Source organism: Ziziphus jujuba, chromosome 1 (genome assembly GCF_031755915.1).
Source record: "Ziziphus jujuba cultivar Dongzao chromosome 1, ASM3175591v1".
Taxonomy (NCBI): Eukaryota; Viridiplantae; Streptophyta; class Magnoliopsida; order Rosales; family Rhamnaceae; genus Ziziphus; species Ziziphus jujuba.
Window position 1 is genome coordinate 33,051,005 of NC_083379.1, and position 14,967 is coordinate 33,065,971.

The 14,967-nt window shown below is 31.4% G+C and overlaps 1 protein-coding gene across 1 annotated transcript; it reads right to left on the minus strand.

Annotated features, from left to right (window-relative positions):
* Nucleotides 1–1,386: 1,386 nt before the first annotated feature.
* Nucleotides 1,387–3,174, minus strand: LOC107403360 (blue copper protein). The gene is made up of 3 exons (XM_016010238.4): nt 2,800–3,174; nt 2,281–2,634; nt 1,387–2,030 (listed from the first exon to the last, which is right to left on the minus strand). The coding sequence occupies exons 1-3, from the start codon at nt 2,978–2,980 to the stop codon at nt 1,660–1,662; spliced, it is 906 nt and encodes a 301-aa protein (XP_015865724.1). The 5' UTR covers nt 2,981–3,174; the 3' UTR covers nt 1,387–1,659.
* Nucleotides 3,175–14,967: the final 11,793 nt, after the last annotated feature.

The following is a 14,967-nucleotide window of genomic DNA, read 5'->3' on the forward strand; positions in this document are numbered from 1 at the left end:
GTAATTGTTTACTTTATAATATTATATATATTATAATATTATATATATAGTTGGCCCAATACCATTTCAAATTTTCTTCGTCTTTATCAATTATTGACCATCTTATTGCAACCATACCGATCGTTGCCATTAATGCATGTACACGTATCTAGCTAATTTTGAAGAATTTGGTTATTTTCTTCCTAATACTTCTCTTTTTCTAAACGGAAAATACGAATTTTTTTCAACTAAATTTCTGGCACATCAACTATTCCACCCCTATGCGTGAATAAAAAGAAATTGACTCTTACCAAATTATAATTAGTTTGTGGACTGAAACCATTTTTAATTTCAAAGGGTGGCGATCTTTTGTCCTCAAAGTCCTATCCGGATTTCTGTCCCACATCATTTTTAATTTAAAGTCCGTTAAATCATTTAACTTGCCGTCTACTACCATTATCTAGGGCCTGCTTTAATTATTTTATTTTTCTTAAATTTTTATATGTATCATCGCTATTTCCTTAGTTTTCGGCTGTTCTTCCGACCGATCCTGACCTGATTTTCACTTTTAATTAGGGTCGAATTTTCTATAGGCATGAAATTATGATAACATGGAATATGAAAATCAAAATTAAATACAGAGCAATTAGATGATTCAAAGACCACAAATACCAGGCTTAAGAGGATAAATGTCTACGTTGCATCAAAGATTATGGAGGGTTTCATCAAGTTTGCCCCGACAAGCATCCCCTAAAAGGACTTGCTATTTTCTTTTCTGATTAATCCTTTATTTGGGTCTGGGGGAAAATATTTATTGACCTTATATGATTCAATTTTAGTTTTTCTTCTTCTTTCCTTTGGATTTCCATTAGTCATGTCGACTTTTAGAAAAATTCCTGCATTTGAAATATTTTACTCCCGTCATTTGCAGTAGAAAAAGATCCAATATTAGAAGAAAGAACAATCAGATGTGCGATGCGTTTGCAGGCTTTTGCTCTGTATCGGCACTACGTCAATTTTCTTTTTCTGACAAAATTTAGTCAGTTAGGCTTAAGCTTTAAATTGTGGTGGCTTAATTTCAGTGGTGGGACAGAAAACCGGGACAGGATTTTAGAACAGAGGATCCTTGTCCGAGCCGAACCTCAATTTGAAATTTATATCATATAAAGATTTGAATTAATATATTAAATTTCAATTTTTTAAAAGATTGTAACCTTTTTATATTTGAAAGAAATTTTCAAAAAAAAAAAAAAAAAAAAAGATGATTTTAATTTCAAACATTTTGATTAAATAAAAAACTATGTTAAAAGAAATTTTCTAAAAAGTGTAAAAGAAGTTGACTCTGATATCATATTATTTTCCTCTCAATAGAATATTATAAACTCTAATATTTGATTAAATAAATGGTTAATCGAACAGTAAAATTTTATTAAAATACATAAACAGAGAGAGTAAAAAATAAAAAATAAAAACTGATGAGCTTTATTACAAGGATGATGAATAAAAAGGACAAAGCAGAGAAGGCCAAGTAGCTCTGTCCAAATCAAATACAAATGCTCAACTACCAATAGTCCGACATCTAAATCAATCAATATATCTATATAAATGATATGAACGCAGACCGTATGAAAAGGAATATGGAAATTTTTATCAACAAACGGACTAATTAACTAACACCGATCAATAGAAGAAAGCCACAACGGCAATCAGCAATGACGTGAAGAAATAGCCATTGACATTAGGTGCCGAGCTGACAGGAGGAGGAGAGGGTCCACCGGGCGTTGGACCATATGATACGGAGCTTGAAGGAGGTACGGCGATGCTGCCGGAAGGCGTGGGGGCGATGCTTTTTCCTGTCACGTTTATAGCGAGCTTTTGTCCCAAGAAACAATGGCGTTCATAAGTGGATGTGAAGTAATGCTCGCCGATGGTGGTGAGGGTGATATTCGCCGGACTAGTAGTATAAACTTCAATGGTGCTGTTGGTGCAGTTCTTATAATTATCTTTGGTCACAACAGCAACGTCTTGTGATCCATTAACGAAGTTGAAAACTGCAAAAACAAACACAGTTGGTTTAGATAGAGTTTTATTGGGAAATTGAATAAGCTGTCGTCTTTATAGCTTTTGCTTTTGTTTTGCTTTTCAAGAAGAGTTATCTAAAAAGCCATTATAAACTTTTTAGAGAACTGAAGCACTTTTAGATAAATGTCCAAACGTCCAAAAGCAGATTTTAAATCTTAAAAAGCAGAAGCAACCTTTCAAAAGCCATGACAAACAGGGCTGTAAAGTTTTATGATATACCTAGAGTGTCTCCAACGAGGAAAATCTTGTCATAAGCCCAAGCGGCATAGAAAAGTTCTCCACCAGGCGGTACCAGCCAGCCAAGATCATCACCGACGGTATAAGTCACCGGTCCTGATCTTGGAGTAGGACTTGGACTTGGTCCAGGATATTCAGTGACGTTGATAGCTAGCTTCTGACCCAACCAGCAGTGGCGGTCCTTGGTGCTGATGAAATAGTACTCGCCGGTGGTATTCAATGTGAAATTGGCTGGACTTGTTGCTTTCAGGGAGATGGGGTCGGTTGAATTGCAGTTCTTGAATGCTTCTTTAGTAACCCATGCTACGTCTTGTTCTCCATCAGTGAAGTTGAACACTAAAAATTTTCACAATTTACAAACCCCAGTAATGGATTTCATCAGTTATTATTGCTGTTTGAATATTAATTCATATTAAAGGCAAAATAAATGGGAAAAAATTAAAAATTGAAGGAAATTAATCTTATTATAAACTAATTTTGAATGTGCATGTAATTAGGTACCAAGAATGTCTCCAACAGTGAATGTTTGAGCGTCAGCCCAGATTTGATAAGCGATTGGGCCTCCTGGGGGGACCAACCAACCCAAATCATCTCCAACATAATGTGTAGTCTGTGCTGCCGAGTACTGTAGAAGAGCAGCTACTGCTATGGCTAAAATGCTAAATTTATGGCCCCCACCCATATCTATCTCTGTCGAGATCTCTAAAACAATACCTTAATTTGTTTCTACTTCTCTGTATTGTATAGTTTGTTTGTGTTTGTTATGTGAAATATAAGAAAGAAGGTTTTTATAGAGGGATATAAGAAAACAGGAAAGAAATTGTGGGGAAGGTTTGCCATTGACAAATTTTATGCCATGAGGTTCAGGCACAAGAAAAAAAAAATTAATAGTTAGAAATTCATCAATTTTTTTTATTTATTATTTTTTCTTTTGGAAGAGATCTAGAAGCAGTTGACGAATACTTCATCAAAGTAAACTATGCCATCTTTGCGGGCCCCATTTCTTGCAGCTATAATCAGCGGTAGACGTGGAAGAGAATGACAGACTTAACCTTGTGAAGCTTCCAAATCATTTTCATGGTCAGTAGCCCGTGAGAGGGGAGCAAATTATCAATTGTGATACGTTTTCTTTTGGCTTTTCCTAAGGATTTTTTAATGCCCTAAACATACCCAAAAAAATATGAAAAAAGGTAAGAAAGCTTGTAACGTGATCAATGCTTTATGTGACCAATAAGATTGAATAAATTACTTTCTCTCTGGATTTCTTTTCAAACAATGAATTTCTTTCTAGATTCCTAATAAGAAAATGCGACACGATATTTACTACAATTATTTATTGATAACATAAAGTTCACATGCTTATTCTTCCAAATCAAGAAATTTTGGTGTAGATCACAGGCTTATACAATTGCCTCCTCCTAGAATAATACCGTCGTTCACACACACACACACACACGCATATATATATATATATATATTTATCAAGAGAGAGAAAGAAAAATTACGGTGTAATCTATTTATATGTGGATCTCATTAAAGCTAATATTTATCGATTTTGCTGTATATAGTTGTGTATACATACATAGCAAAATTGAAGCTTTTTAAAAAAATATCAATTTTAATGCAAATTTGTATATGGACGCACCTTAATTTTATATATATATATATATATATATATATATATATTACTTCCGATGCACGCCTTACTTAAACTCTATGTAAAACCTCCTATTTTATTTGGCATGAAGGTTTGAAGTGACAATACCATTTTCTTGGAACTTACGTCTGAAATAGGTTTTCCTTCCAATATTAATTGAAATTAAGAACTAAGATAATGACAATTGAGTTCAACACACTTTGCATAATAAGTCTACCATGTTTTTCTTGGAAGTCAAATTTCTAACAGTTTGTTTTGACACAAATGACGATGATTATTGTCGGTTAAACTTTCTAACAATAGTATTATATATGGCCGTTTTTAACCATTAAAGTTTAAAATGATCTCATCACGCAAGATATATTTTTAAAAGTTGACTATAATTACCCCTATAATTGGTTCATATTTGGATCATTGGTTTTGGGCTTCTGTACTGGAAATTGGAAGTAGAGAATTAGAAATGGATATATATTTATTTTGAATGTGAAATTTATTTATTGGATTGTTTTTAGGATGAATTTTATCGCACTCCTAAATTTATTGGGCATACCACATTTTTAATTATTTTTTATTTTTTAAATATATATTTAATAAAATATCAAAATATTCTTAAATAATTAATTAAATAATAATATATAGAGTCATTAAAAAATATTTGAAGATTGATATTGTTCATTAATCAACTAATATATGATGTTAATCACGGATCCATGGCGGACCCACATGGAATCCGGGGGGGCGGCGGGGGGACACGTGCCCCTATCTGTTGTTTTATTAATTCTCGTTTGCCAGTTTAAACTTGTCAAAATGCAAGGGCGCCCCACCCTCATATAAATATTCTCTCCCATCTTGTCCCTAACTGACTTTTTCATACTCATTTATCATTTTCGTTGTTTTAATATTTTCCTTCTTTATATTCACCAAATATTTTAATATATGAAATTAACTAATATATGGTAAGGAGGATTGGTATTGTCCATTAATTTACTAATGCATGATATTAATAATGGGTCCATGGTGGACCCACATGGAGCCCGGGAGCATGTGCCCCTATTTGTTGTTTTAATTTTAATTTTTAAATTATTTCTCGTTTACCATTTTAACCTTTTCAAAATGCAAGTGTGCCCCTTTTCATATAAGTATTCTCTCCCAGAACATTGTCTCAAACTGACTTTTTTCAAACTCATTTCTCATTTTCCTTCTTCATATTCACCAAATATTTCCTTCTTTATTGTTTTTTTTTTTTTTGTCCCTTGTTAACATCTCACTTATTTATAATCAAAATCTCTTAATATAACTATACTATTTATCAATAATGTTTCAGCATTATTACTCCTTTTTAACATAGTATTTATCTACAATTATGATACTTATTTGTATGTAAGTTGACTCTTTCAATTGTAATTACAGATTCTGTTATTTTATTTTTTTTCTAGTTTTCCTTTATTTTTCTTGATTAATCCCTAGTATAACCTTGGATACTTTTTTTTTTTTTTTTTTTTTGCTTCTTTTACCACAACTAGTATGTTTACTTAGTTTAAATTGATGTGTAATGTATTGAAATGCCAAAATACATTTGCCACTGTATTAAAATCATTTTTTTCGTAAAAAAAAAAAAGAAACTTTCACAAAAAACCAAACAAAAAATATTTAACTCTACTCGGTTTTGTTGATATTCCAATTCATGGACAATAATATTGCAAAAACATTGCATTTTGTATATTATATATATATATATATTTATATATTTGTATATTTGTATATTTGTATATTATAAATTAGAAAATTTTGAATAGTATTACTGTTTGTACCAATATTTTCGGTTTAAAATAATAAAGAAGTATAAGGAAAAAATATCCTACATGGATTAGGAGAAAAAAAACCAATTGAGTTTTAAAACTATAAGTTTTTCAATTATCCCACATTGAAAAATTAAGAAATTTATGAGTTGCTCCTCTTACTATATGTTGAAGCCTCAATTGCTCATTGTAGATACATTTTAATTTCTACTACATCTCTCCATATTAGAAAACTTTTCTCATTCAATCTTAGTTTTCAACATAGACCAGGCCTTCTGGTCGCTTATTATTTACTTTTTATTTAGTGTTTACCTTTAAACCATTTATTATTTAATTTTAGCCATTTAGTTTTGCGTTGCTTGTAATACCATTTATTTTATTGGCTTTAATTATTATTATCATTATTGTTATTGTTATTATTATTATTTTTTCTTATTTATTTTTTCTTAATTAATTAAAGTCCTTTAATCATTAAGGCATTAGAACATTCTTAATTGTTTGTTCTATACAATTAAATACAATCATATGATTTTATTTTATTTTTTGCAATTGTTATTATTTTTATTATTATTTTCTCTATTTCGTTCAATTTAGAAGGTGGCATGCTCGCACAATTAGAGATGCCCGGTGTTTTTTTTTTTTCAACATTATTTTTTGGCACACCCGGTGGGTCCCACCATCTAAAAAGCTGAGATGACTTCAAATGATGATAAAGTTATTCGAGATATTTTACATCAGATGAGCAATGATGTAAAAGAGCATAATAGAAAGATGACAGCATCGTTCGAATTCATGTATCAATAATTGCAGGCCCTCAAAGCCAAAATGAAATGCATGTGGCCAATTTATGATCAGAATGAGTATTAAGTGTAGGCTTCCAAACTTATCAACCCTGATGTTGGCTCCCCCCAACATTACATTCATCCAGTTGCAGGAACTCCAGGCTGCACTAACACCTATAAGAGTACAGGCCTCCAAGGCTACCTCTACCTCGATGTTAGCCAATCATCCATCCCGATCTTGACCTCCAAGGCCACCTCTATCCTAATGCTAACTCAACAAGCTATATCAGCCCCGATGCTGGCCTCCCATACTGTATTCATTTAACCCCAAGACACATTGGCACCTACAAAAGTACAGGCCTCCAAGGCTGTCCTTACCCCGATGTTGGCCAATCAGGCCGCATCCATCTCGATCTTGCCCTCCAAGCCCGCCTTTGCCCCAATGCTAACTCCACGGGCCGTATCAACTCCGATGTTGGCTCTTCATGCCATATCCATCCAGTTGTAGGAACCCTAGACCGCATTGACACCTATAGAAATGTTGGCCTCCAAGGCTGTCTCTGCCATAATGCTAGCGCCCCAGGCTAAATCTATTCTAATGTAGGCCACTTAGACCATATTAACACCTATTGGAATGCCGACCCTTAGGGCCGCATATATCCCGATAGTATCTTCAGTCACATTTATCATGGTGTTAGCCCCTCAGGCTGTATCTAGAACGATAGTGACTTCACAGACTACATCTACTAAAGCATAGGCCTTTATGGTCGCACCAATAATCATGAAATAGGGTGAAGGCATGGGACAAAAGAGCCAACCCTATGTTCCTCCACCGATAATAAATCGAATTCTGACCAGGGGTGGCAACTGCTTATGCAACAGAGCCGTAACCAAAAGTATTGTTGATATGGAATCCCTCAACCATATCAGGACAGTCCAAACAACTGTACATGTAAGAACGGGCATTATAACCTCTAGACCAATTGAGAATTTGGACAACCGAAGATTAAAAACAATATGAATAAAGGTTTGAGCATGCATCTAGGAGCTGGTGAAAAAGTCATTTTAAAGATGATTAGTTGTGAGAGTATGAAGCATGATCTGAAGGGATTTTGATTCGGATAGAATATCAAATGTCGTAGGTGAAGAAAATCGAAGACCAACATGATCATGCCGATGGCTATAGTAGAGTACTAGTACTAGGGCTGGGCAAAACCCGACCCGGACCGACCAACCCGCCCGAACCGAACTATTTGGGTCGGTTTGGGTTGGTTTTTAACTGTTAAGCGGGTCGGTTCGGTTACATATGGATTGAACCCGTGGTTTTCGGTTCGGGTTACGGGTGGGTAGAAAATTTACCCAACCCAAATCGAACCGACCCATACATTTATTTATTTATTTTTATTAGTATTTTGATAATAATCCAAAGGTGAAGGTTTAGTCATGAAATATTAAAAAAAATATGCATGTGAATAATTATATCCCCTCAAAGCTTTTGGTATATATTTTTTTAATAATTTTTCTATTTAAAAAAAAGAAAAAAAAATAAAAATAAAGGAGAGCATTAACAATGACAACAGGACAAGGATAAGAATCCGATGGGGAATGGTTCTCTTTATTGTCCTTCTTTTTTATTTATTTATATTTTGGTAAGAAGATTTCTTCATCCTTATTGTTTCCCTTTTCTAAAAAAACATAATGCATATTATTTATACTACATTATATTGTAATATATTTTTTCACATGATAATATCAGTACTAGCATAAAAGAATATTATATTATCCCTTTTATTTATTTGAACCTGCAACTTTGAAAATAAAATATTAAGCATACTTGGACCAACCTCACTTGTGAATTTACTAATTAATATGAAAATATTAAAAAAAAAATTAATATGAAAATATTTTAATAATTGTAAAACTAATGAAAATTAAACCTGAATAAAATAAATAAGTGAAACTCATCAATATAAAAAAGAAGAAGAAACATTAAAAATAATATTTGGGCCGAAATCCATCATGAGGTTCAAACTGGCCCAAACCAAAAATAAAAAAAATTGGACTGAAAGTGAAGCTCATTATAAGGCCCAAACCGGCCTAAACCAAAAATAAAAAAATTTGGGCCGAAGCCCATCAGAAAGCCCAACCCGGCCCAACCCGTGAGACCAACCCAAACCGAAAAATATTCATTCGGTTCGGTTCGGTTTGGGTTGAATGTAACGGTCGGCTCGGTTCGGTTTTGTACCCAACCCAAACCGAACCGGTCGGTTCGGTTTAAAAAAATTCACAAAACCGAACCGAACCGAACCGAGCCCACCCCTAACTAGTACAGAAAGCTGAGATCAAAAAATTAAAATATTATATGTTTCATCAAATTATTCTAATTTAATGAAACATTTTTTTGGGGGGGAGGGGGAGGGAATGTTTGTACTAATATTTCAGACTAAGTTAGTAAGGAAGAATAAGGAAAAATATCCCATATGAATTAGGAAAAAGAAAATCAACTGGATTTTAGAACTATAAATTTTTTTAATTATCCCACATCGAAAAAGTAAGTGATTTATGAGTGTCTCCTCTTACTATATGTTGAGACCTCATTTGCTCATTGTAGACATACCTTAATTTCTACTACATCTTTTCCTATTAGAAAACTTTTCTCATATTGAATCCTAATTTTCAATATATAGCAGATTTTCTAATAACTTATTTTTTAGTTTTTATTTAGTGTTAGCCTGAGACTACTTATTATTTAATTTTGCACTGATTCTTAGTCTACTTATTTATTGACTATAATAATAATTATTATTATTAGTATTGTTGTTATTATTATTATTTGTATTCTTGTTTATTTTTTCTTAGTTGGTTAAAGTTTTTTAATCATTAAGACATTAAAACTTTTTTAATTATATGTTCTCCATAATTAAATACAATTGTCTGACTGTATTTTATTTTTTGCAATTGTTATTATTTTTATTATTATTTTCTCTGGTTTTTTTCAATTTAGAAAATGATATGCTTGCACAATAAAAAACGTCTAGTGTTGGAAATTTTTGTTTTTTTTCGACAACTACGTAATGATGTCTTTTGGAAAATTTCTCTGCATTCCGCGAACTAACTTGTCAGAATTATAATAAACTAAACAAATTAAGAGTCGTCTATATATTCAAAGAAATAAATCAAAAAGAGTAGGCCAAATTACTACGAAAGTCAAAACTCTACTCCCGCATGGTCTGTCCATGCTGTAATATATATATTAGATTTATATGAAAAACTGGGGGCCAAAGTACTGGAGTAGGTGATACATAAGTTCAGAATTTCCACATACGTATGCTGATATGCACATGTGATAATATTAAGTATATATGCAATATTATCGACAAAATATGTAATTATAAAATATTCAGATTTATTAATTAAAAATAGAATACATTTTAATATTCTTTATTTCATTAAATTTTCACTTAGGTGTTATAAAAAAATTTTGAACAGACGATCCCCTTTATTATAAAAAAGTAACGTTTCAGTCCAATTCTATTAATTTTTAATATAATTTGGAAAAAAATAAAAAAATCATCGGAACTCATGTGATGCTTAAAAATTAATTTTTGATTTTTCTGATTTTAATTTTGAATTCGATTGTAAGCCTTTGGCTAAACACTTGAACAGCATTCTTGAAATTCTCGTTGCTCATCGAAATCATATCCGTAAAGGTTTTGATCTTTCTAAGAATGCTCACCGTTTATGGAGTTTTTCCAAATACTAAATTCTACAATATTCTGATGCGTGCCTCCTGCCTCAATGGTGAACTTAGCATTGCGTACTAGCTGTTCAACAAAATGCTTAAGAGAGACCACCTTATTCCAGACTTGGAGTCATATCGAATTTTGATTGGAAGGGTCAGGTGAATACTGCAGTGGGCTTTCTGGAACGTATGATGAGCAAAGGGTTTGTTCCCGATACGCTGACCTAAACCACACTGTTGAATAGTTCGTGTAGGAAAAAGAAGCTCAAAGTAAGCATAAAAGCTTCTGTGTAGGAATGAAGGTTAAGGGTTGCAATCCCGATATCATCAATTAAAATACCATTATACTTGGATTTTGTAGACAAGGGCGTCAAGTCGATGCTTGTACGGTTCTTGAGGATATGGAATCAAATGATGCTTACTCAATGTGCTATCTTACCGGACTCTGGTTAGGGGTTTATGTGATCACGGAATTCTTGATAAGGGAAAGAAATATATGGAAGAAATGAAACAGCCGGCGAAATTGATGCCGTTTGGCAGCTACGTTGAGGACAAGGTGGTGTTAGATGGTGGAGGAGAGCATTTAGAATTTTAGGATTTTTTTAACAAATTTTTTTTAAAAAAATTTAATTCCGGAAAATTAGAAGAAAAATAAAAAATTGAATTTTTAGAGGTGATATAAGTTGCATATGATATTTTTTTCAGACTTAATAAAATTGAATTTAAAGTGTTACTTTTTGATAATAGAAGATATCATTGTCAATTTTTTGTTTTAAGCCTCTAAACAACAATTTAATAAAAATAGAAGGTATTAAAATTCAATTTGGCCATTGATTAACTAATAATCTTCTACTTAGCCCAAGAAAAATATTGGCCATATGAAGCTTGGCAATTAATTAGGTGGAGTACCGGGATCCACAGTACACCCCTTGATGAGGTCATGCTGCTAATTAGGAAGATTTAACTCATAGTTGCCTTAATACCAAGGATTAAAAAAAAAAAAAAAAAAAACAAAAACCTTAATGTTGTCTTTCTCACCAATGTTGTAATTTCTCTGAAAATGATCGGACGGAACAGAACACAAATATATATATTATTTGCTGCTTTGGACACAACGTGTGGTCAACACTTGGCAAAAAAAGGTTAAAAATAAAATAAAATAATAATAGTAAATAAAATAAATAAAGTATGGTCGACTGCCAATAATAAAATATGAAAAGAATCTTTTTGGAAATTGGAAATTAAAAAGAAGTGGGAAAATAATATCAGGTACAGCGATGCGACAAAAATTAAAAGTCAATAATATCCTGCTTAATTTGTTTACGAAAACAACGCTAATTATGGATTCTGGAACATTTGAATGTTTCCAATTTCCCTTGTTAAGTTGTCGTTTTCATCCCATTTAAAAATAATATTTATCGTTTTCATGTATTTAATAAAAAATTAGAAAATCTTTATGCTTCCAATGGAGAGTGGACGCTAAACCTTCCCATTAAGACATGTGTACATCTACCACTTTGGCTAAGAGAAGTTCTTTTCTATTTCCAAACAGATTTTATGTCTATGTGAATATGTATTTATTAGAAAATCTTTTTAGTCTTTTGAAAAGTGTTAAAATTAAAAAAAAATTAATTATTAAAATTTAATTTTTAAAAAATTAGTTTCATAAAAATTATAATTATTTTTTTAAATATCTGATAAGTAATAAAAAAAAATTGACATTTGTAAATAATTAAATTAAATATTACATAATAAATTAAAGATAAATATATATTTTTAAAAAATTAAAAAATTATTTATTCTGAGAATTTCAAAATGATATATTTATAGGTAAGAATAATTTTTTTATATATTTGTAGAAATTTAATTCTTTAAATCTATATTTTTCCAACTCATAATAAATATGTAAAAAAAAAATTACTTTTCTAAAAAAATTAGATTCCTACAAATTTCACTATTATTCAAATAGGGCCTTATCTCTTCTTTTTTAAAATTAATCATTTATGGTTTCACAATTTTAAAATAACTTGCAAGCACTGCCAATAGAGGATCATCTAAGGCTAGATTTGAAGGTCCAAGACGAACCACTCACTTGGCAACGACAGATTCTAGCATGGCAATGGTTTCTGGTTGTCTTTTTTTTTTTTTTTTTTTAAATTTTTTTTATCTCTATCTTTCCTACCAATAGCCATTAGTGCCAATAGATCCTCACAATTAGATGTCAAGGCTTTATAATAGATCCTCATCAAATGCCAATGTCTTCTTACTACTTGTGGCTTTAGGGGGGCTTGAAGTTATATGCAAAAAAATAAACGAATGAGTTAAAAAAAAAAAATGCCCAGTAGTTACCATAACCGATGGAATGGCCACCAACATGTTATTGGGTTTCTTCCATGGACTTTTAGAGTAGTCGCCGGCATTTTTTCCATCATGGTTGCAGGTATGTTAAAATGTATAAAAGGGTAGCTTTAGAGATTCAAAAAATAGGGATCGTATTAGATTTTTTGGTAGTACAACTTGAACCTAATCCTGAATAACAACCAAAAGCCCTTTTATTAAGGTATTGCTTGGTAATCTGATTAGTTTTATGCTTTTGTTATATTACTTTTCTATTTAATTGTATATAATTTACTTATATCAAGTGTTAGCTATAGCATTTATAGTTTTTTAGACACCTTAAATAATTCAAAATTCAAAATAAAGGAAAAACAAAAAAAAAAAGAAAGGAAAAACCAAACAACAATACAATACGAAATTGTATTCAACTTTGTGTTTATGTAACAATGCATTCTAAAACACCATTGTTTTACAAGTTTGATTGGGTTTGACCGAGTGATCAATTGTATGTCGGTCTTAGGTTGATTTTTTTTATGGTCAAGATTTTGGTTTGACTGATATACCATTTTGTAGACCTCGTCGATATGAGTTTATAAACTGGCGGCACGTCAAATTCTGAATTACAGATAAAAAATTATGGTTTTGGAAAGTTTTAAACATAATTTTTATATTAGTATCCAAATTAACCCGAATTTATGTCTGTTAATGACAAAAAACTTTATATAAATGTTGAAAAGCATGTCTAACAGGAAGCAAATATTAAAATATACATTTTGTCCTCAAACTTGAGAAACCTCTCCCTAGACCCATGATTTCGAACTGGATTGAGATCGACCCTTTTAACACTCAACCGAATCACCATTTTTTTGTCCTAATCCGGCCACCGTCCATGCTCACGTGCCACATAGGCAGGAAGACACTTAACGATGACCTCAACAGCGAAATTTCACGACGAACAGTCAACTGACTCGTCGGGATCTGCCATTTGAAGCCAGCAACGGCGGTTTGTAGTTTTTCAGGCAATTGGCCATTTTTGGGCCATTCTAGGCCAACCCACACACGCTTTCCCCTATTTTGGACCCTCTAAATCCATTTCTGTACTTTGTTTGCCAAGATTCCTCATCATTTGAGAGATACATCAATGTGGAGTTTGGCTGAGTTTTTCGATGAGTTTTCTGGCCATCGGAGACACCTTTGGATCAAGGCAAGTACACCATTATGTTTCTTATCTCTTGGGCTTTTTATTAATATAAAATTTGTAAGTTTTAGACATCGTTTGATAAATTTTCTATTTTTGGATTAATTAGTTAAATATAGAATAAATTTGAACTATGTTTGGATAAAAATTGGTCAAATTGGATAAAACTGAAGTTAGATTAATGTAATTAGATACTATTACAATCCAATGGAAGGTTTAATTTGATAAAATTGACCTTTTGGATGAAAAACTCAAATTTTGGATATCGAATCCTAAGAGTTCGGGGTATAATTGGACCGCTTGGTGTCAAATTTATGCAATTTTATAGTTGTATAAGTTATTTTAAGACATTTGATGCATACCAAATATCTTTATTTTAGTTTTTAGAGTCTGAAAAATATTTTATTATATTACAGGCACTCGTGTTGAGTTTGGAGACGATTCTGTAGAAGAATAGCAGTGAGTATCGACAGCACTGTGATTGGTTATATCTTTTTAAAATTATTTGGGTATGCTAAATAGTATATATGTGATTTGAATATTTTACATATATATCGTTTTATTTAAATATTTATTTTATATATATATATATAAATATTTTCTTTTACATATATGTGTTATTATTTTATGTGACTTTGACAAAATGTTAAATGGTTTCAAACTTTGATGAGTTCATAGCGAACTTATGTATGATGATATTTAAATATTCTTGGTATTTGAATTGAAGTTTTATTTGTTTTGGAAATTAATTGGTTTTGAAAAAGCAGATTGGATATTGTATATTTTTTAAAGCATGTTTAAGTGTTTTATAATTTTATGTACTTAAAAATGGTTTATATTGATATATATATATATATATATATATATATTCATTGTGGTATTTTTAGTTTTGGCATGGAATGATGATTTGGAATTTTTGAAAAGTTTAAATGGTTAGGTGTGAATATTAAATTATGTTTTGTGATATAATATAGTTTGGAAAAGTATGATGTTACAAAGATTATTTTATGGATATTGTATTGTTTATTTTTAATTGATGTATCATATAGTACCAGTGTTTTCGATTAGTATTATATTATAGCGTACATGTTTGCTATAATACCTATAGTACACTAAAAGTCGTGAGATTTGGTTCATCTCATAGGTTCATTATT

Bases quoted from the DNA above. Each gene is read 5' to 3' on its own strand.
- LOC107403360 (XM_016010238.4), bottom strand. From the start codon at position 2,980: ATGGGTGGGGGCCATAAATTTAGCATTTTAGCCATAGCAGTAGCTGCT. The intron at 2,635-2,799 runs GTACCTAATTAC...GAAAATTTTTAG, and splicing joins CACTGTTGGAGACATTCTTG to TGTTCAACTTCACTGATGGA. The intron at 2,031-2,280 runs GTATATCATAAA...TTGTTTTTGCAG, and splicing joins CCTCGTTGGAGACACTCTAG to TTTTCAACTTCGTTAATGGA.